The sequence below is a fragment of the Mytilus trossulus genome, chromosome 4 (genome assembly GCF_036588685.1).
Source record: "Mytilus trossulus isolate FHL-02 chromosome 4, PNRI_Mtr1.1.1.hap1, whole genome shotgun sequence".
Classification (NCBI taxonomy): Eukaryota; Metazoa; Mollusca; class Bivalvia; order Mytilida; family Mytilidae; genus Mytilus; species Mytilus trossulus.
Genome location: NC_086376.1, coordinates 20567836 through 20590072, shown reverse-complemented (window position 1 = coordinate 20590072; position 22237 = coordinate 20567836). Strand labels below are relative to the sequence as shown.

At 31.5% G+C, this 22237-nt stretch overlaps 2 protein-coding genes across 6 annotated transcripts in view; one reads left to right on the top strand and one right to left on the bottom strand.

Moving 5' to 3' along the window:
• LOC134714859 (neuronal acetylcholine receptor subunit alpha-10-like) overlaps positions 1-955 on the top strand; it is a 34561-nt gene extending 33606 nt beyond the window's left edge. For all 5 annotated transcript variants that reach the window (XM_063576502.1, XM_063576503.1, XM_063576504.1 and 2 more), the window contains exon 7: positions 140-955. In XM_063576502.1, coding sequence (XP_063432572.1) covers positions 140-708 — 569 coding nt within the window. In that variant the 3' untranslated portion in view covers positions 709-955. The remainder of the gene's footprint in view (positions 1-139) is intronic.
• A 10434-nt stretch (positions 956-11389) lies between these two features.
• LOC134713799 (uncharacterized) lies at positions 11390-15288 on the bottom strand. Its single transcript, XM_063575081.1, has 3 exons — positions 15122-15288; positions 14618-14710; positions 11390-11615 (listed from the first exon to the last, which is right to left on the bottom strand). The coding sequence occupies exons 1-3, from the start codon at positions 15213-15215 to the stop codon at positions 11395-11397; spliced, it is 408 nt and encodes a 135-aa protein (XP_063431151.1). The 5' UTR covers positions 15216-15288; the 3' UTR covers positions 11390-11394.
• Positions 15289-22237: the final 6949 nt, after the last annotated feature.

The window sequence follows — 22237 nt, the reverse complement described above, 5'->3', positions numbered from 1 at the left end:
ACTTTTTTTTAAAAATAAAATTTCATTTGAGAAAAACATCAAAGAGACAGCAACTTATATACTTAATGTTGCTCTTAATATTGTTTCATTGAAATATCTAAACAGTACGATATAATAACATTTCTTTCTTTATTTCTAGGAATTTATCTGATCACCGCCATGTCCTTTACTTCTTGTTCTATCATTTTTTCCGTCCTTGTATCAAATATTTATATGAAGGGAATGCATGATCCAGTGCCGCTTCCATATTGTTTTAAAAGGGTTGTGACATTTCTATCAAAAGCAATGTGCATGACACTATATCATATACCATATCAGCCAAAACCGTCACAGACTCATTTAGTTGAAACTGTTTATACAGGAAATGGAAGTTTCCGAAAATTACCGATGGTTAACGGAACTACCCGAGTCTGTGATAGCATACTTTTCGTTAAAGGTGAAAACGAAGTAAATAACTCAAATCAGCCAAATCCATATAACACTTCACAGGAAAATACTGAGAAATTTCAAGAATTAGTATTACAAACATTACAAAACCTGATAGATAGAGAGGAAGAAAAAGACCGAGAAACAAATTTACGGAATCAATGGCAAGAAGCAGGGACAGTTCTCGACAGATTCATGTTTTGGTTGTTTTTCACTGGCACCCTGACTGGTACTTTATATCTCCTTATTTTCTTGCCGATGAGAAAGGAGGTTCATTTATGAGTATTGCTAGCATGTTGCTTGATAAATTTTCGATGATATTCTAAGAGACAAGCATATTGTTTGTGTCTTTTAACATTGAAATATATGTTGATAAACGATTTGATGCTGCCTGCGTGTTAGAAGCGAAGAAATAAGCATGTTTTTGAACGGTGCTGAATAGCGTACAAGCATTGCGTAAATCACCATGCATATAATTGAATAAACGAAAAATGGAAAATGTGTTAATAATTATTGTCTTAATGTATTTATTATCAAAAGACATGTCCTCATTTTGTTTTGTGGGGTTCTAACATGGGTTTTTATCTATCTTTTTTTTTTTTTCTTTTTTTTTCTTTGGTCCTATGTTTAATGAAGATAATTAAAAAACATATATTCAATTAAATACGTGTATCGTCAAAATATCTTTTCTATAGCTAGATATAACAGGAATATGTCCACACCCCATGTTCTGTTTTAAGACGATTTGTGATGTCCGTCGTAAAAAAAAAAACATGAGGAAAAGCACATATTTTTATCGTCCGTTTTTTTGTCAATGGCTTTCAATAGATATAGTAGGAAATCTACTAGGAAGGACTATAGGCGATATAAGAGTGTAACGAGACAAAACTCGAAACGAACAGTAATTGCGCTGTAGTGTTTGGTCTCATGTACCTGGCACCTGTGGTTTTCAAAGTGAAAACATTGCACCAGAAGTAGTTCAATAGATATAGGAAGATGTGGTATGAGCGCAAATGAGACAACTCTCCATCAAAGTAACAACTTATAAACGTTAACCATTATAGGTCAAGGGACGGCCTTCAACACGGATCCTTGGCTCCCACCGAAGAACAAGCTACAAAGGGCCCCAAAAATTACTAGTGTAAAACCATTCAAACGGGAATACCAACGGTCTAATCTATATAAAAAATGCAAAGTAATTACTAGTATTCTGCACAGCACGAAGATAACTTAATACAAAGTGACAACTATTTTACCATAGAAAAATCAAGTAAATTAATTAAAAGTTTACTACACTAGACGTATGCTAAATACGAAGTAATTACATTGTACGAGAATGATATAAAGTAAAATAGAAAGTTAGAACATTACATCAAGAAATGATAAAGTGAGAACAAGGTGATTGCACTGTACAAGAATGAGATAAAGTAAAATACAAAGTAATAACATTACATCAGGTAAAATGAAAGTTAAAACAGTAATTCCACTGAGAATGAAATAAATTTAACACAAAGTAATAACATAACATCAGGTAAAGTTAACGTTAAAACAGTAATTCCACTGTGAATGAAATAAAGTAAAACACAAAATAATAACGTAACACCAGGTAAAGTGAACGTTAAAACTGTTACAGTAATTCCACTGAGAATGAAATAAAGTAAAACACAAAGTAATAACATAACATCAGGTAAAGAGAAATTTAAAACAGTAATTCAACTGAGGCCGAGTTCACATTGACCTAAATTCGGTGTTGTGGTAGCGTAACTCACACGTAAACTAAACACAATTGCGTTCCCATTGATAAAACTCAATGTTTACATGTAGTTTAAATCATGTTTTACCTACACACAGTCGATAGTCAATGTAGGCCTTGTGTAGGTTAATTGTACACAAAACTAGGCATTTAGAACATTAGTTTTACCCTTTATATATTTAAGGAGGAAACTATTTGAGTAAAATTGATATTTTTGATAATAATTAAAAAATTTAAAAAGAAAATTTAACGTTCTTTATTAACCCCTGATCAAGACTCAAAGCAGCATCATTGCCGAACCCATAATTGATTTTCGGGGAGGGGAGCTATTATAGGTAAATACAAAACATAAAGGCAGGGGAGTGGGGGTAGGGGTGGTGGGCTATGGATTTTGTTTTAGAAAAAAAATGTTTCCAGTTTTTGGCCATGAATTTGTTTTTTTTTTGTTTCACCCTCAGCATTGTCAGCTGCCACTTTATATATTAAAATTGATTTCGACTTGTCATCAAAATTTTTCCTGAAAAAAATCTATAGCTTACTTCCCCTACCCTCAACCCCCACCTCCTCGCTCCCCCTAAAAAATGAAATAAATAGTTCTTGCCTAATTCATTTAAAAAGGTCTTCCCGAATCGACTTGTCGTACACAGACATATTCGTGACTGGTCTCGTGACGATTCACGCATTAATGCATGACTAAAAAAGTGTCAGATAAATGACATGTTTGTCTAGTATCTCAGATCCGTTAAATAACACTTAAAATTAAAAAAAAAAACGCTACCCTATTCCTTAACCAAATACTCTTTGGAGAAGAAATACCATATGAAACAAACAGAAAAGATAAAAACATGAAAAATGTAGTGATCCCTAATATCTTTTTTTCGGCTGGTAGCACGCTGCTGCAACTAACGTTTTCTAATGCGTAATCGAGACATCAGCTCTAGTATATTCAAACTACTACAAATTATGAAAATGGCTTTCATAAAGTAGCAACCTCTTAACTTAAAAAAGGGGGAGGGTTATTTTTTTTTATCTGAGTCAGATTTTTTTTCGCGCGTACGTTTTTATTCCGGTTTGGTGATCAAATACTTTTCATTATTTAACACTATAATGTATGGGGAAACTCTTGATTCAGAATATTTTTTTTATCATCTGTATGACCAGATTTTTTTTTTTTTTTATCAAATTGGGGATCGGAATATTTCCATCCCCCCTTTTGAAGTCAAATGGTCGTTCCCTCACTGCTAGAAAAAATGTCCGAAAACTTTGAATTCAGTTCTACGTAATGAACATTTAAATGACATATAGTTTACAAGTGTGAACAAAACTTATGTACAGGTAGCTAAACAAGGTGTATAGATGTGAACAAATGTAATGTGGAACAAGTGTACATTACGGTAAACTAATTGTAAACATGTTTACTTTACACGGCGTTTGGTGTGAACACGGCCTGAGAATGAAATAAATTAAATACAAAGTAATTTCATTGAATGCGAAACCGAGGGTTAAACTATAGTCATTACACTGTACGAGAATGAAATAAATTAAAACACAAAGTAACTTCATTGCATCAGGGAGAGAAAGTTTCAACAAAGTAAGTACACTGAACGAGAAATAAAGTAAAATACAAATTAATTACATTACATCAGAAAGAGAAATTTAAAACAAAGTAATTCCACTGTTCGGGAGAAAGGTAAGTTAAATACAAAGTAATTACATTACATCAGGGATAGAGAAAGTTAAAACAAAGCAATTCCACTGTTCGGGAATGAGATCATGTAAACCACAAAGTTATCATCTAAAAACAAACAAAAATGTATTTGTCCGACGATCTAACCACATATCTCTAAGACGGTAAGAAACGACGAAAATCGAACTAATTTAAACTTGTATATAGTGGTCCAAATTATTCCATTAAAACCAGTTGAATTAATGTCAAAATGCAGTTGTTTTTTTACCATCTGCAAATTTAACACATTTTTTGCTACAAAAAGAACCACAATTTTCGGACGGCATCAAGTGAAAACGACGAAAAACTGAACTGAACTTTTGGATAACGGTACAATACTTTCCTCAAAATGTCAACCAATTTTACAAAGCAGTTCTCTGTTTATCACAGTTCAACAAACTTATTTTGTCAATATACCATACCATATCTCTGGATTGGTATTCTGTTGTCCAAAACATTTTATTGAAATTTCAATTAATTTTAAAAATGAACATTCTCGATAGCTATGTATTCTTTTGAACAAACAGAATGACGAACGAATATCATGATTCAATCATATATACCCCGGACTCGAGCCAGAGTATACATCTGAGTACTGATCAAGAGATAGAAGTTAAGAGAAGGGGAAAAAAAGGCAAAGTTTATACAACATGTACAAGGAATAACTCTGCACCAATGGCTTGGTAGATTCAGAGTAATTACATTGAACGAGAATTAGACAAAGTAAAACAAATTAATTATTAGTACACAATATCAAAGAAAGATAAAGTTAATTCAAACTTATAGCACTGCACAAGAGGTAGATACTGTTACTATACACAGTAAAACATAGCTTCAGAATAGATAAATCATTAATTAAACAGTTGTTTTCCATTCGTTTAATGTGTTTGAGTTTTTGATTTAGTCATTTGATTAGGGACTTTCCGTTTTGAATGTTCCTCGGAGTTCAGTATTTTTGTGAATTTACTTTTTACACTACACAAAAGATAGAAAAGGTTAATACAATTAAAATACTGCGTGAGAGGTAAAGATATAAAAAGTAACTAAACCGCATCAAATAAAAGTTGATACAATGTAATCTCCTGCACCTGAGACGGTCACTTTACGACCCAACTACCGGGGTCGTTCACTAGAGGTGATTATATGTAATTAAACAAAGTAATTACACAGCACCAGAGGTATATTAAGTAAATCAAATGTTTGTAAAAAAGTGATAATGGTAATACAAAGTAGTTACACTGCACCATCAGCTTTAACAGTTAATAAAACTGCAGCAGCGGTATATGATAAAAACAAATTAATTACACTACATCAAAGAAATACGTAAAAACAAGGTAATTAGTTTGACACTACATATGAGTTGGATTAGGTTAATACGAAAATTATTAAAAAAAAATGCATCAGTAGTAGACACAGTTCATACAAAGAAGAAACAACTGCACTAGAAGGAAACTAAATTTAAAATATTGACACTTCACAAGATGTAAAGTAATGCGAAGTATTACACTGTACTAAATGTCGATCAAGTACATTTAAATAAATGCAAAGTTATTACACTGTTTACAGAAAGATACAATTGAAAGAAATTACACTGTTCACAGATAGATACGATTGAAAGAAATTAAGTAAATACAATTTACTACAGAAAGATAAATTTGATAAAAATGACTACAATGTGAAAAATAGAAAACTGTTTATGGTAAATGCTCTTCAAAACGTCAAATGGAAATCAAAATAAGGAACGTCTTACATTGTACTCGGCGTTGCTAGAAACTTATATAATTCAATTTCAATTACAGACGATAAAATATCAATGAATGACCAAGATCAGAATACAAAATAGGTTATACCACGCCCTCTTTCTAGGCTCAGATATTTTTCCAAGTTACAATAAGAAATTTTGCCATATGGCGTTGTCTGTTTTGATTCAATATTTGATTGCGGTAAATAACAAAGAAAGAAGCAATAGATGATGAAAAAGCAAAAAGGACACAAATTCGATAAACAAATATGACTAATGATAGGAACATCGATGACTTGACTGAATATATTAATACTAAGATCAGACAGGATATTTGTAGGTTTATCATGTGTCCTTTCACATTTATCTGATTCTGAAAATTGTGTGACACACGATTGAAAATGAAATTTACGAAAAAGAGATTCCTCCGATTTCTCTGTGTGAACTTTTGATTTACAAATCTGTATTTTCCTAGGAAGTAACAACTCCGGATCTACAAAGATACTGCTACTTTTTGAGATATAGTATTGGATAAAGAAAATCAACAGTAGCATACCGTTGTCAAAACTCGTAAATCTATGGACAGAAAACAAAATCGGGGTAACAAACTAAAACTGAGGGAAACGCATTAAATATAAGAGGAGAACAACGACACAACATTACCGTGACACGTCTTATAGTAATGTGAATTCACACTCAAATATAAGAGAAGAAAAACGACACAACGGAAACACAAAGTTAAAATGTTAAACACACAGAAACGAACTATGATATAACAATGGCCATTTTCCTGACTTGGTACAGGAATCTTTTAAAGAAAAAAATGGTGTGTTGAACCTGGTTTTGTGGCATGCCAAACCTCGAACATAATAGCAATGTTAAATATAACATTAAAATGACAACATAATATTACAGGACTACAATACAAATAAATAGGAGAACGTATGAGACAAAGAAACACATGAATAATAGAAAAAACAAAAGGCATCATGTTTAAAATTCAATACGCCAAAAACGCACCTCGTCCACACAAGACTTACCAGTAACACACAGATATGAAAGTTCGAAAGTCAAAAAAAGTACAAAGTTGTACAGCACTGAGGATCAAAAGTTGAAAAATGTTGTCCCAAATACGTCTAGGGTTTTCTGCTTGAGACAAGAACATCCTTATTATTTAGAACAATTTATACTATTGCAAACAGTAAATTTTATCAAATGAATATAAAAGATGTACATGATAAAACTGAAGTATTAACTAATTACAGAAAACAAAACTCGGCTGAATAATACAAACACCAACACAGAAAATAGACACAACCGACTTAGCAAACAGCCAATTATCTTAGTAAAAATATTGTTTCTATGACATATACACATCTTGCAGCAAATCTTGTCTTGAAAGATGAAACAGAGTGATTCTACATAAAACTGAAAACTACACACAACTAGATAATAAGGAATACACTTTTAGAAAGTTTTCTTAACAGTCATCTTGTTAGGGTTTGTTTTTATTACAATATTCGGTCACAACTCACTGAAGTATAGTAGAAAGGGTTTTAGGGTTTGGTGTTTGACTTTAATGAATACTATAGTAATATAACTTTTTTTTTAATGTTTTGAAGATTTAAAAGTACTAACAAACATCTTGCAAAGTTCTTGTCTTTCAATTTCAAATATATTGATATCCTATCAATCAATTTTACCCACACGTGTCTGTGAGTATTTGGATCTAATCTATCCAAGCAAAAAAGAGATTAAGGATATTTCCGATACTATAAGGTTTGCTTTATAGCTTGAAAATTTCGCCGATGCTGATAAAGATGGATTTACGATAAGAATCAATGACACACAGGATGATTTCAATTTGTTCCTATTGTTTACTTCCCATTTCTCACAATGCATACATTTTTTTAAACATGGAACGTGTGTCCCTTACTCAATCGGAGCACTGTTAGCACATAAGGATAAAGATTGCGTTAATTTATCAGTGGGAAGTAAAATCGAATATTTTGCATTGTCAATAAAGCATTGGTTGTAGTTGATTCAACGTTTTTACAATGATTTGTGTCTTTTCATTTGTTATATTTGAAAGTGGACAAACTACTGATGCCTTTGGTCTCATAACTCAACGGAATTATGAATCAAACACAAAATAAATACAGTTGTTAATGACAATGACAATTTATTTGTAAATGTAAATGTTCAAATATATATCTCTAAAAAAAATTGATGAAAATGTCTAGTTAATTATTCAAAGAAAAGTAACTCTGGAATGGTTAAAAAAATGACTAACATAGACACAAAACAACCACATAGATGTTGACATTGTGAAGCTATACATAACATAATTATACACATATACAATATTTTCATAAAAAAGGCTAAAATTCACTGATTATAAATCCCCTTTAATATATTTTTTTTTCTTGGCATTGCACAATAAATCAAGAGAGCAGGAGTAAGTACTTTTAGAATAGATGCAAAAAATATTAACACAATTGTACCCTTTTCAATTTAAAATATAATAATAGAAATTAAATATTGTGTATAACTAGGCCAACAGATGATCATTTTACATCCTGTATAGAGAAGAAAGTCTGTATGCCAGTTTATTCTTTTTCTGAAATATCCTGAGCAGACAGCTTATATCTGGGACATACATTATTTATAATTATTGAATATAAAAGAATATGATTATCGAAATTATTTCTGATTATTACTATTGGGTAATAAATAATTTCATGACGATAATGTAGAAACTATAAAATAACATATATGCACAAACAGATGCAAAATGGCAGACAGTAATTCAACAAAGATGGAAATCATGTAAAAATAGTCAACTGGAAAAAGATTTTCCAACAAGTGCAGCATGTGTAAGTACAACAAGGTCACAACTTGAATGAAGACAGTGGCTGATCTAGAACTTTTTATAAGGAGGGGCTGGTGCTCACTGACGTAAGGGAGGCCTGCTCACTTCATGCTTCAGTGTGATTCCCTATACAATAAACCAATTTTCCCCAACAAAAGGGCACACCTTGATTCACCTTTGAAAGATTATATCTTTATAGCTTAAAAACAATCAAAGGGTCCAACTTTGGGAATTTGATGCTTCTAAAACGAAAAAGACTACATTTTGTTCAAGACTATAGGCCAAGATTCCTTTCAAACAACTTACTGTGCATTCACTCATAAAATGAATGTGTATCAAAAACAAAAGTAAAAACACAATAATACTGAAATCCCAGGAAAATTCAAAAAGGAAAGTCCAAAATCAAAAGGCAAAATCAAAAGTCCAAACACACTAAACGAATGGACAACAACTGTCATATTCCTGACCCAGTACAGGCTATTTTTCTTATGTAGAAAATGGTGGATTGAACCTGGTTTTATAGCTAGCGAAACCTCTCACCTGTATGACAGTCGCATCAAAGTACATAACATTGTCAATGATGCGTGAACAAAACAAAAAGTAAAATCACAAAAATACTGAACTCAGAGGAAAATCAATACGGAAAGTCCATAATCACATGGCAAAATCAAATAACAAAACGCATCAAAAACGAATAGACAAGAACTGTCACATTCCTGACTTGGTACAGGCATTTTCAAATATAAAAAATGGTGGATTAAACCTGGTTCTATAGCGCTAACCCTCTCTCTTTAATAACAGTCTCATCAAATTCCGTTATATTTACATGATGCATTAAATAAACAGTCACAATTAATAAAATAGTCAAAATATGGGTACATCAGTCATCATCGCATAACAATTTTAAAAGGGACAATTTAACAGAACACAAAAACATCTATCTACGAACACATGGATTGACTTGAGTGTCTGACGTCATAAAATTTGTATACGTCACATAAATGTGTCGTTCAATATGCATACAAAAAGTTTTTAAATCTACATAGGCAATGTAAGCATACAGTTAAAAAATCAAAAGTATGTAAGAACAAACCACAGAAACAGACCCAGATTTAAACTAGTCCAAAAGTCACAGGCATAACCTATGAGAATCCAAAAATAGCCAATTCCGCTACGCGATTGAATGATTTTGACGTTTGTGGTTCAACGTATATAGTAACTCACAACAGAAACACACCATACTGACATATAATAGACCAAAATAATACTGACGGGATCCTTTAAAGTACAGAGTCACGTAATAAGAACAAAAGAAATACAAAGAGTCTCACATACAAAACAAACCACCAAAAAATGAAAGCCAACACACACACATTGACGAGATGTACAATCCCCGAGCCACGTCAAACGGATATCACACAAAACCATCCAACAGCAAAAGAAATATCAATAATAGAACAAAGACAAACGAAAGAACAGCAAAACACGCTGCCAAGATGTTAAACAACATCAGTACGCAAAATCTATACATCAAGACCATCGTGTATTATTTGAGAAGTTGATACGGAATATTTATCAACAAGGTCTTGGTACCTTCCGATGAAATGTTTTAGAAAAAGGACGAGACTTTCTTTGACATACCCCTGGTTCATCAACTTTCTACTCAGACACTGATGACGTTTTACAAAGTCTGAGTAGGAGCTGCAAGCTTTTGAATATCGAATAAGTTGGGAAATATATATCCCATATGCAGGTGAAGTTGGTATGTTGCTACTAAGGTGGAGGAAATTTATAATTTTAAAATTAAAATCGTCTCGTTTGTCATAGATTCTTGTACTGAGATGACTTTGTAAGTCAAATTCGAGATATACGTCTAAAAATGAGGCGGAGGAAGCGGTGTCTGTTGTTTCTTTAATCTCTAGTTCTGGGGGATATATCAATGGAACCCAATCAGAAAAGTTCGGATTGTTTATGGGAAGAACATCATCAATATATCTAAAAGTGAAATTAAATAATCTGGCTTCTTTGATCCTCTTGTTTTTGACAAGTGTCTGGAGGAACTCCGATTCATATGAAAATAAGAAAGGTCTGCAAGAAGAGGCGCACAGTTTGTTCCCATAGGAATGCCGACAATTTTTGGAAAAGTCTACCTCCAAACTCAACAAATATGTTGTCGATAAGTAACTCCAGCATACTGACCACTTGTTCTTCTGTGTAGCATATTTTACCTTTTTGTTTGTCACTATTAACGAAATATGCCTTATGAAATCCCAAAGTAATAAATTTATAGCGTATGCTACCATTTTTATGTTGAAAGGCATTGTTGATAATTTCTTTTAGGCAAACATACTCAAAGAGTAAAAATGTAAAAAATAGGGGTACAGTAGTCAACATTGTGTTATCATCTTAAACACTATAAAAACAACAATTGTAACAAATAGGCAAAAAAAGGCATACATCAAATTTAACATCCTCATTTTGCTGATCTTATAAGATTTTATTTATCTATGTAAAGTTTAAATACATAGATATTCTTCTTTTAGAGTCCACTTGAGTTTGGTTTTCAAATATATAAAGCTGTGACTAACGAGTTGTGGTACTTTATAGGTATAGTAAAAACAAAAAAGTTATAAATATCTAATTGTATAGCTAGAATATAAATAAAAATTATGGTAGACAATAAAAAAAAATGTCATTGTCACCTTCCAGCAGTATAAAGAATGCATTATATTCAAGGGCGAAATTAACTATTCAATTTAATTTCCACGCCATCATTTAGAGTCAACAAGTTCAATGATTTTTAAAGTGACTTAATATTTATTTTAACTTTATTTTATCAATAATATAAAACCATAAATGATTCCTTCTCTATATCTTTAACCACGTTGTAGATCCTTGGAAAATTTCCGTATAAGGTGTAATAAGACTTTTCTTTGAGCCTGGTTTTCTATAAATCTGGTTAAAGCCTCAATTCTAGTGCTTCCTACTTGTTCCTGTACTTTCTGAACAAGTTTTTCTTTTTCACTATCAGATAAACTATTCAACACTTTTAATAGTGAATCATAATCATCAGACTGCCAGTAACCAAACACTGTTCCTAAAAGCAGGTAAATATCATTGTTTAATTATACATGTACTGTGGTCTTTTCAATATTATCCTTTTATTCAACAAAAAGTAAAATCACAAAAATACTGAACTCAGAGGAAAATCAATTTGGAAAGTCCATAATTACATGGCAAAATCAAATAACAAAACGCATCAAAAACGAATGAACAAGAACTGTCATATTCCTGACTTGGTACAAATGTAGAAAATGGTGGATTAAACCTGGTTCTATAGCACTAACCCTCTTACTTAAATAACAGTCTGATCAAATTCCGTTATATTTACATTATGCGTTAAATAAAAAGTCACAATTAATAATATAGTCAAAATATGGGTACATCAGTCATCATCGGATAACAATTTTAAAAGGAACAATGTAACAGAACACAAAAACATCTACTATCTACGAACACATTGATTGATTTGAGTGTCTGACGTCTGAATTTTTTTTATACGTCACATAAATTTGTCAATCAATGTGCATACAAACAATTTAAAAATTTACATAGGTAATGTAAGCATACAGGGTTAAAAAATTAAAAGTATGTAAGAATAAATTACAGAAATAGAACGAGATTCAATCTAGTCAAAAAGTTAAAGATAGAATTTATGAGCATCCAAAAATAGTTAATTCCACTACGCGATTGAATGATTTTGACGTTTGTGGTTCAACGTATATAGTAATTCATAATAGAAATATATCATAATGGCATATAATAGACCAATATCATACTGACGGGATCTTTTAAAGTACAGAGTCACGTTATAAGAACAAAAGAAATACAAAGAGTCGCATATGCAAAACAAACCCCCCAAAAAATGAAAGCCAATACAAACACATTGACGAGATGTTTAAGTACCGAGCCACGTCAAACAGATATCACATAAAACCATTCAACAATAAAAGTAATATTAATAATAGAACAAAGAAAAATGAAAGAACATTAAAACATGTTGTTAAGATGATTAATAACATCTATACGCAGAATCTATACATCAAGACCATCGTGTATTATTTGAGAAGTTGATACTGAATATTTTTCAACAAGGTCTTGGTACCTTCCGATGAACTTTTTTGAGAAAAAGGACGAGACGTTCTTTGACATACCCCTGGCCTTGATGGCATAAAACTTTGCTCAGTGCTTGGAGCACAAAAGTCATGCTCGAAACAAGAAATCAAGCAATTTCATTGGTTTATTTTCGAGTATGAGTACAACAAAACTGACTTAAAAGTTTTATGACCGCAAGGCCAGGTTCATCAACTTTCTACTCAGACACTGATGACGTTTTACAAAGTCTGAGTAGGAGCTGCAAGCTCTTGAATATCGAATAAGTTGAATAAGTGAAATTAAATAATCTGGCTTATTTGATCCTGTTGTTTTTGACAAGTGTCTGGAGGAACTCCGATTCATATGAAAATAAGCAGAGGTCGGCAAGAAGAGGCGAACAGTTTGTTCCAATAGGAATGCCGACAATTTGTTGGAAAAGTCTACCTCCAAACTCAACAAATATGTTATCGATAAGAAACTCCAGCATACTGACCACTTGTTCTTCTGTGTAGCATGTTTTACCTTTTTGTTTGTCACTATTGATGAAATATGCCTTATGAAATCCCAAAGTAATAAATTTATAGCGTATGCTACCATTTTTATGAAAGGCATTGTGGATATTTTCTTTTAGGCGATTTTTCAATTTTACATGGGAAATGGTGATATACAGGGTTGAAAAATCAAAAGTTTTGATGGAACTAATTTCAGAAAAAGACCGAAATTTAAAATTGTCTAGAAGTTCTTTAGAATTTTTAAGAATCCACATATGGTTAATACCACTACGCGAGTAAACAGTTTCACAGTATTTCTGAAGACCCTCTTTCACTGCAGACAGAATTTAAGTCAATCTAATGGACAATTATTTAGTGGAACATAAAGATGAGCCAGCAATATACCGTTGTTTGTACGGAATTTTATGAAGCTTTGGTATCCAATACAAACAAGGTAAGTCCTCCGATTTGGTGTTCAATGTAATGTTTATTGAAGCCATGAAGGACTTGTGATTTGCTAAAATCTCATCCTTGTCAAATGATATGTCTTTGTATGTGGGATTACCTGAGTGCTCTGTTATACCCAATTTTTTTTACAAGACATTCGTAGTAATACGATTTACATACAAAGACAATATTATTTGAAGCTTTGTCCGCATAACAACAACATACTTATTATGAAGAGTTGATAGACATTTCATGGCCTCTTTGTCTCTGAAAACGGACTTTGATCGATCGTTCACACAGTTTTTCAACTTGTGAATGCGACGTTTTATCAGAGACCTGATAGTTTTAACCCATTCTGACAAAGTGTCCAGTTCAACTTCTTCTCCCTTAGCCCATGCTCTGGTGTAGTCCTCAATAGAAACCATAATTATTTTGTAGTTATGGTTCCAATTGATGTGTTGGGGTTCTCTTAACTAAGGACCATGAGAAATCACCTTTCGGAGATTTTCATGTTGAATTATGTTTAGATCCCCAGTTATAACATGGCCAGCCGGGCTGTAATTATAAGGGGAGTGGGAACAGTCACAAATGTATTCTGTGAAAACTAAGTAGTCATTAAAAAGATGCTGCGTGTAAAGCAATTTGTGAAGTATTGCATATTTTAAATGTATATACAAATGCGAATAGATCTCCTTATTAACATTTCCTACTAACATGACTAAGATTATTAAGTTTAAACTACCAACTATAGGTAAAATATAGACCTAACACCATTTAATTTCATGGTAGAACAACACAGAAAAAGTAACATTTTTTGTTTTCTTAAGATGATGTAATTGTGCTAATTTCTGTGTTTTGTGTGATAAATCTGTATATATTATTTTGTGGGGTACTCTACCAATTCAATGCCAACTAAGTAAAGAATGTTTTTTTTTATATAACAGATAACTAGTCAAGTAAATTGTATAGTACATGTACATATACCTTTTTTTGAATAAATACCAACCTGCAATGCCACCAACCAAAGCTCCAAGAGGTCCACCTCCAAAACCCCCTATAACAATGCCACATGCACCATATGCTACATGTTTGAAAATTCCTACAATATAAAACAATGCTTCTGAAATAGTCAATTGACAACAGAAACTCTAAAACATCAATGTTGTCTATGAAAGATTAGAAGCAAAATCTATTAAGGAAATCCGAATCTTTTACCATACTGCATTACATTAAATAAAATCACAAATAAGTGAATAGTTAACTACTATTAGATCAATCTCTATGTAAGGTAAAGTATATCATACAATTATTAGGTTACAGACTTAATTTAGAGAGAAAATACTCCATGGTGACACAAAAATGTTCTTTGGCGGATGGCTATGAGAAATATTTTTTTAAAACATGATAACAGATAAGTCTCTTTTACAATATAATTATTCTGATATGAAATTAAGTTGTTTTGTTCATCTGTTACAAGAGTATTCTCATAGAGTCTAATTTTTTTGGTTACCTTTTGCACTTGCCTTTAATTTAGGATTTGTGGCAAGTATTTTCATTAACTGATTATAATATGGTATGAACGCCATTCCAATGAAAGATTCCATACTGATGACAATTGTTTGTTTATTCCTCTGTATAAAACTGAGAAGTTTATCTATTTGAAATCACCAAGAGCCACACTGAAAATAAAATCAGTTCATGATCATGTTAAATATAAACTCAATAACTGTCAGTCATCAGTGCTAGGAGTTAATTTCATGACTTTCAAGACTTACAATTTTCTTTCAATACCAATTAAACTAACAAAGTGAAATTAATAAAATATATGATCTAAGTAATTTCTACATTGTATGGGATGTATAATTAAATGATCATAGATGAATTAAACCTTTTAAAAATGTTGCATGTATATCCAATTTATTTTAAGTAATCAATTTAGCAGTTGAAATAAATAGAATACAATTTATGCATGTATACCCCTACATGTTTTCCTGGTTTTAGACTTGATTTTGTCTTCAAATAAGGTAATATGTATTGATTGCTTGTTGGTTGCTTAAGGGACAACATAAAAAAAATCAAATTTTGTTTACTCAAAGAAATTCTACATACATGTATATATTATAAGTAAAAGAACTAAAAGATTTGTTTTTCAACATGAATTAATAATTTGACTATACATAATTTCAATAATTTATATCATTTTGAGATACCCTTTGATTAAAACGGAATAGCAACAAAAAGAAATAATATTATATTGAAATATTAATCAAATATTTCTATCATATCCTTTCATTTATATTTGTTAAATAAATTTATGTGCGGTATGCGTATGAATTTTCGGTTCTATTTTAGTCTATTGTTTAACAATAGAATAAAATAGTTATGCAAATTAGTAAGGTATTTAATAGATAGAAAACGGGTTTTTAAGTTTATCGAAGGCTGGGCGGTGACCATTCGACTTGCAGACATTTTTTTTTGTTCGTGTATTGTTAAATGTGTATATATAGTATAATACTGATTTGTAATGTTTATTCTATAGATTTGATATGATGAAGTGTTTACGCAGAGATGTTTAGGACATTATTGTTTGATGAAATGAAATGAAAAGACATTTATAGAAAATTGATTACTAGTTGATTGTGAATTATGATGAATAAATAGAAATGGTCATTGTGCCTGTTGGTATCAGAACTATTTTTGTCTTATTTATATACATGAAACCGGGTGGAAATGGGCATCATAAAGACTCGGTTGTAGTATTATGGATTCTTTATTAAAGGTCTTAGTAAACGGTTGTCTCGTATAAAGACCCTACAAAACATAATTATAAAATACTATAAATACAGGTGCAAAGATAGATAACTCTGACATGTTTATGAACAAGTACATTGCACTGTATAACATCCTTAATAAAATAATATTCCCTTTCACATCTATAATTCTATCTCAAAGACTCAACATAAACTTGCGTCTTACATATATTAGTTTATGCATCTCATAAACTTAATTGCAATAAATATTCTGTTACCATGTAAATAATATATTCTACATGAATTTCATAAATAGTAATAAACTAAACAAAACGGTAAAACATTAAAATATCTACATGCAGCAACTCATCAACGCAAAGTAAGCAAAAATAAAATGACATCCTGTCCACAACGATGACAAACTATAGGGTAGTCGTTCCTTTGTTGTTGTTGTTGAGGATCTTGCTGTACCAGATCATGTGTTCCTCGATTTTGCCAATTGTTGTTCTGTCCTTGCCAATTGCTGTTCTGTCCTGAGGTTTGGTTCCAGCCTCTGCGGCCTCCCCTACCAGAACCTCTATACCCACCATTACCTCTGTATGGTGCATGTTCCTGTTGGCGTTGATCTCGTAATTCTGTAAATTGATGAGTCAGTTGTTGTACCATACCTTTTAATTCTTCAACATCCTTTGATTCAGGTGAAGTAGTAGCTGCCTTAGAAATGTTAGGCTTGATGTTTTTTTTAGGCTGATGATCTTTCTCTATTTGTCTAAGAGCAACTCTGAGATGGTTGAAATCTTGTATTGAGTCATACTTATGGCCACTAACATCCTTTAATTCCTGTCTCAGTCCAGTCCATAACATGGCATGAAGCATGGTGTTCATCTCGTGATACTGAATAATACCCTTTTCTATTCCTTTTCCTAAAATATCTTGAAGACGATTGCTCCAGGTTGTTACATCTTCATCTTCCTTCTGGCGGGCACTGTAAAATTCTGACAGAAGTTGTTCTTTGTTGTCTTCACTTCCATAAACGCTGTCTAAAATTTCCAATAAGTCGTTGATAGGTTTATCCAAGCCTTGGTACATTATCATACGTGCAGCTGATCCAAATAAAGAACGACGGATGGCAAAATCTTTCTGTGTTTTGGTATATGTGGGATCCTTTAATGCTATCTGCACATCATATCTCCATATGTCATATGCAATCTCGCCCTTGTTATCTCCACCAGAAAAGTTCCTAACCTTGGGTGCATATGATGACATGGTAACTGTTGGCTTAGGGGCAACTTTCAATACTGCTCCTGTTTCTGTTTTCAATGCAGCAATAGGTGGTTGAGACAAAAGTACATTTTCTACTGACTTGTATTCTTTCTGGTGCTCGATGTAATCCTTAATCCATTTATCCAAGTCCTCTGGAGTATCTCCCTTGTGGTTGAGACCCATAGCTTGAAAAGTGCTATACATAGTATCATACTGTTCTTTTATCTTCTCTGGCTCTGCCATGATGAGTAGTATAAAAATATCCGAACAAAAATAATACGGACGAATCAAATCAAAATGTACAACGGATGAAATCAAAATCTAAAATAAAATATATATACACAAAACAAGTACCTCAATCTGTATATCAATGTAGACTAAAAACTAAGAAATACTATCAACTGAATGACCTAGGGCAGTCAAAGATACCTAATCTCTAAACCCTAAACCGAAAACTCAATCTAGAATCAAAGATCACCAAAATAAAAAATAAATAAATACCGACAGACAGTAACACCAGCTGAAAATAAATAATGCTAATAAGGTATGTAGGGTGTGCTTGGTATGTTATCAAGAGCAAAATGTTAGTTCAGGGTAGGATGCATGCATTATGATATGACTCGCTCAACTTTCAATCAGGAGCAGAGTTGCACAAGAAAAATAGAGCAAGTTAGCACATAAATATGTTATGTTCGTTTGAACATCGTGAATTAAGAACATAACCACTGAAATCATTTATCTGCAGTATTCTTTCATCATGTTCAGCAGTATTGATTTTGATGCAAAAACAACCCTTCCTATTCATAAAATACATATTACAATGACTTAATTGTTATCCAAATCTGTTCAATTGAATAATTTGATTAATTTCAATAAGTTTTCAATTTTTAATGAATACTCAATAAAGTTAGTCTAATGTTTAGAAATTTCACAGCTTTCCTGCAACAGATATATTTGAAAGGTTTAGTATAACATTTAAAATATTCTTTTCTTTCATATTCCATGGATCAACAAGTTTGGAAAGTGTATTCTCGTATAGTGCTATTGATTATTTTCATTTTGAAACTGATATGGTCATATTTTATAATTTAATGTAAAGTTAAGTATAATACAGAGTTCTCTTTGTCCATATGAAAATATATCAGTAAAAAATTTGACAGCTAAAAATAAACATTTCTTTGTTTTTATGCTTTCAGTTGTTCATATGTCATGTATACAGCTGTATATACAATTTTATTATTCAATAATTCTGAAAAGTTTATTTATTTGAATATCAACTTTAAATATGTTTTGAAGATAAAAAGATAAAAAGGCTACTGAGGAAGGATTTTTAAAAAGAATTTATACACAATTATACAGTTCATTTCATTTTTGTTCATAAATATAAGTGTTAATTTGTGCATTCAAATGCATCTTATTTCATATGAAGATCTATTCAATAGTAAGAAATGCTCACTTATCATAAATATTTAATTTTATGCTAGACACTACCAAACTTAAGTAATAATAACTATACAAATTAACAATAGTATTTTTAAATGCAAAGCAAGATTCATTCATTGGAGCAGAGAGAAAAACAGTAGTACGAAGAAGCTTTTACATCATTTTTTTGTGTTATTGAAATCAAAATGTAAGTAAAGTATAATTTTACATGTAGTTGAACAAACCAATTAGGTATGTATACACATATATATAAATGACAATCTTAAGTTACTTTATTTAGTAAAGGATTATACAAAAGGCCACTATAAATGATGGATTAAAATGTCTGGGCATTTATAAAGCAGCTTATGTTTGTATGGTGTAGAAGAATGGATATGCTGAATTCCTAGATTCATGATCACCATGAGTAATTTGAAGGTATTCCACTCGTATTCCAACGATTGGAAGCTACATGTAACCATGATTGCTGTTCATCATCTCAGTGACATATATATCATATCAAATATATTATATAATTGCTTTGAATATGCAGTAGAAGACCCCACTATACTACAAAATAGATGGAACTTTTGTGCCAATTAGAATGGTTCTTAGGACATTAATTGGTAATGGAAATGCAGGCCCGTAGCCAGGAAGTTCCAGGGGGAGGGGGGTTCGTTGGACTCAAAAACTCGACTTTAACAGTCACAATTCGAACAGTCTATTGACTTTAACAGTGCTAATTTGTTTACCCCCCCTGGCTACGGGTATGATTTCCCCCATGAAAATCCATGATGAAAATGATTTTCATCTTAAAACATGTGTGAATTTTGAAATTATTGGTTGGACAGTTAACAAAAGGAATTGATTCAAACATACATGTATATAGAGCTAATATTTTTGGTCTTATAACATAATAGATGTAAATTTATATCTTAGCATTGATATACATCAACTATAGAATATGACAAATCACTACGATACATAATGTACTTGAAAAAAGGACCTGTTTAGGCCATAGGGGCAGATACATATATAGCTCTATAGAATTGTTTTAGTGGAATATTTTGATAAGTGGTCTTTAGATATAAAATACAATCCATTGATTTATTATTTGAAAAAGGGTACTATTTCCCCAAATATGTCTTGTATGTTGCCATTTACAATAGAGTAACAATTAATGGTGTTAGTCTCAAAATATATAAATTGAGCATTCAGGTTTATTTAATTTCTGAGACCAATACATTTTGGACCAAGATGATTTCAAAGGCATGTCTATCAATGTCTTTATTGACACAGTTCAGATCCATCATTTCATTGTAACATTTAAGTCCCAAATCAAAGATGATTGTAGTTCATTAACCAACTCTATTTTAGTGTAGAGTTATCCCCCATGATACAGAAATTAGACTTGTTAAAAATCATAATAAACAGCATTTTAATTTGATTTTACTATTGAATCTCAGCAACTTCTTTGTCTTCAATACAATGTCCAATAACAAGTTTTAGAGATTAGTATAATCCGATACGTTATTTTTTTAAATCACCGGTAATACGATGAACAGGTGCCCGTTGCCCTTTAAATTTGTATTTATAAATTGTAACAGATAATCTTAATAAAATTACTTACCCACATATACATAATGTACACAAGTTCGACATTTTTTAATTTAAAACTGCAATTTAAAAATTTCTCCTTTACCTTTCTAAATTTCAGAACATTAGATGCACGTTGCTCAGTATACATGCATTCAAATGTTTATTAAAGATGGTGGGTGACAATAGACGAGTCGACTTAGACTGTAGGGAGACATAGTTGTTTTTTTTTTATTAAAAAGATTATTTTAAACAAAATGTCATTTATTGACAATTCAACAGTCAAATCATTAGGTTCCATCAGCATCATAGATATAGGAAGATGTGGTGTGAGTGCCATATATAAAAAAACATGTGTTTAAAATTATTTGATTCTTTTAAACCTGTTTACCCTAAAATATAATAACTTTCTCTTTCAGTCAACTGTAACATTTAAGGTATTTAAAGTTATATGAAGTGATGTAAAATAAACAGGAACAAATCTATATTATAATCGTATATGATCTTGAATAGCGAGATGCGCTTCTCATTGCTGTATTATTCAAAGATTAACACACTTAAGTAAGGACGACACGTTTTTTGTTGGAGGGATATATTTTTTTCAATAATAATTTCCATTAATATAAAGTCATAGAACTGTTTAATTGGTTACAGGACATTTTTTTTACCAGTACTTAAGGATGTATTCTTCTGACTTTTAAGTCACGTTCAGTCACGTTGAAATCTCGTTCTTGAATTATTTCCCAAACATGTAATAGAAGTGGAAAATATCAATGAATTTTAAAAACATTATAATCAAACATAAATCTGTAAAAAAAAATGCGTATTGACAATAAATGGTTTTTGAGTAATCCAGCTTTCAAAATTTTATGACCAATCAAGTAAGTATTTTTAGCCCGAATTTTGAGAAAATGGGAAAGGGATGCAAAAAATGATTTTACAAGAATCATGTACATCCCATATCATTTTGGTCTTTTCAAATTTCTTAGATAGGTATTATTTCAATCATTTATAACTAAAAAGTTGAAATAATATGCATTTTGTACTTAAAACTGAGAAAAATCACAAAAATACAAAATTGACAGCATGGTACATTTTACACAAAAAAGCGTCAAAATATGATAAAACTTTTTTATATTAACACCTACCTATAGTTTTTGTGAGTAAAATTTATTCCGATTGGTTTACTTCTTCTTTATAGAAAGTATGAAAAAAGTTTAATTGTGGAACTTTGATTTTTTTCTCGATAATACCCCCAAAAAAGGTAAAAATCGATGAAAACTGGGAAAATCATCAAAATTGGGCCTTTTCAAAGGGCCGTAGCAAAAAAAGAAGTGCACCACCATATGATTTTTTCTTCACCAATTATTTTGTTATAGTCTTATAAACCCAAAAATCAGGTTAAGAAGAAAAGTTTAATTCTAGAAATTTTTGGCTCCTCAGAGGTGTACATCCTTAATTCCCTTTTTTCCATATTTAAAAAGGGGGAGCTAACAATTGATTTTCAGTCTCTATCAGAGGCGGATTTAGGGGAGGGGGGGCAGGGGTGCCGGGAAAAAATTTGGTTTCTTATATAGGGAATCATTAGGTCAGTC

What these genes read in the sequence shown, in the direction of transcription:
- LOC134713799 (XM_063575081.1), bottom strand. Translation starts at nt 15,215, where the DNA reads ATGGAATCTTTCATTGGAATGGCGTTCATACCATATTATAATCAGTTA. An exon ending in ATTAAAGGCAAGTGCAAAAG is followed by an intron (nt 14,711 to 15,121) that starts GTAACCAAAAAA and finishes TTTATATTGTAG; the next exon opens with GAATTTTCAAACATGTAGCA. An exon ending in TTTGGTTGGTGGCATTGCAG is followed by an intron (nt 11,616 to 14,617) that starts GTTGGTATTTAT and finishes ACCTGCTTTTAG; the next exon opens with GAACAGTGTTTGGTTACTGG.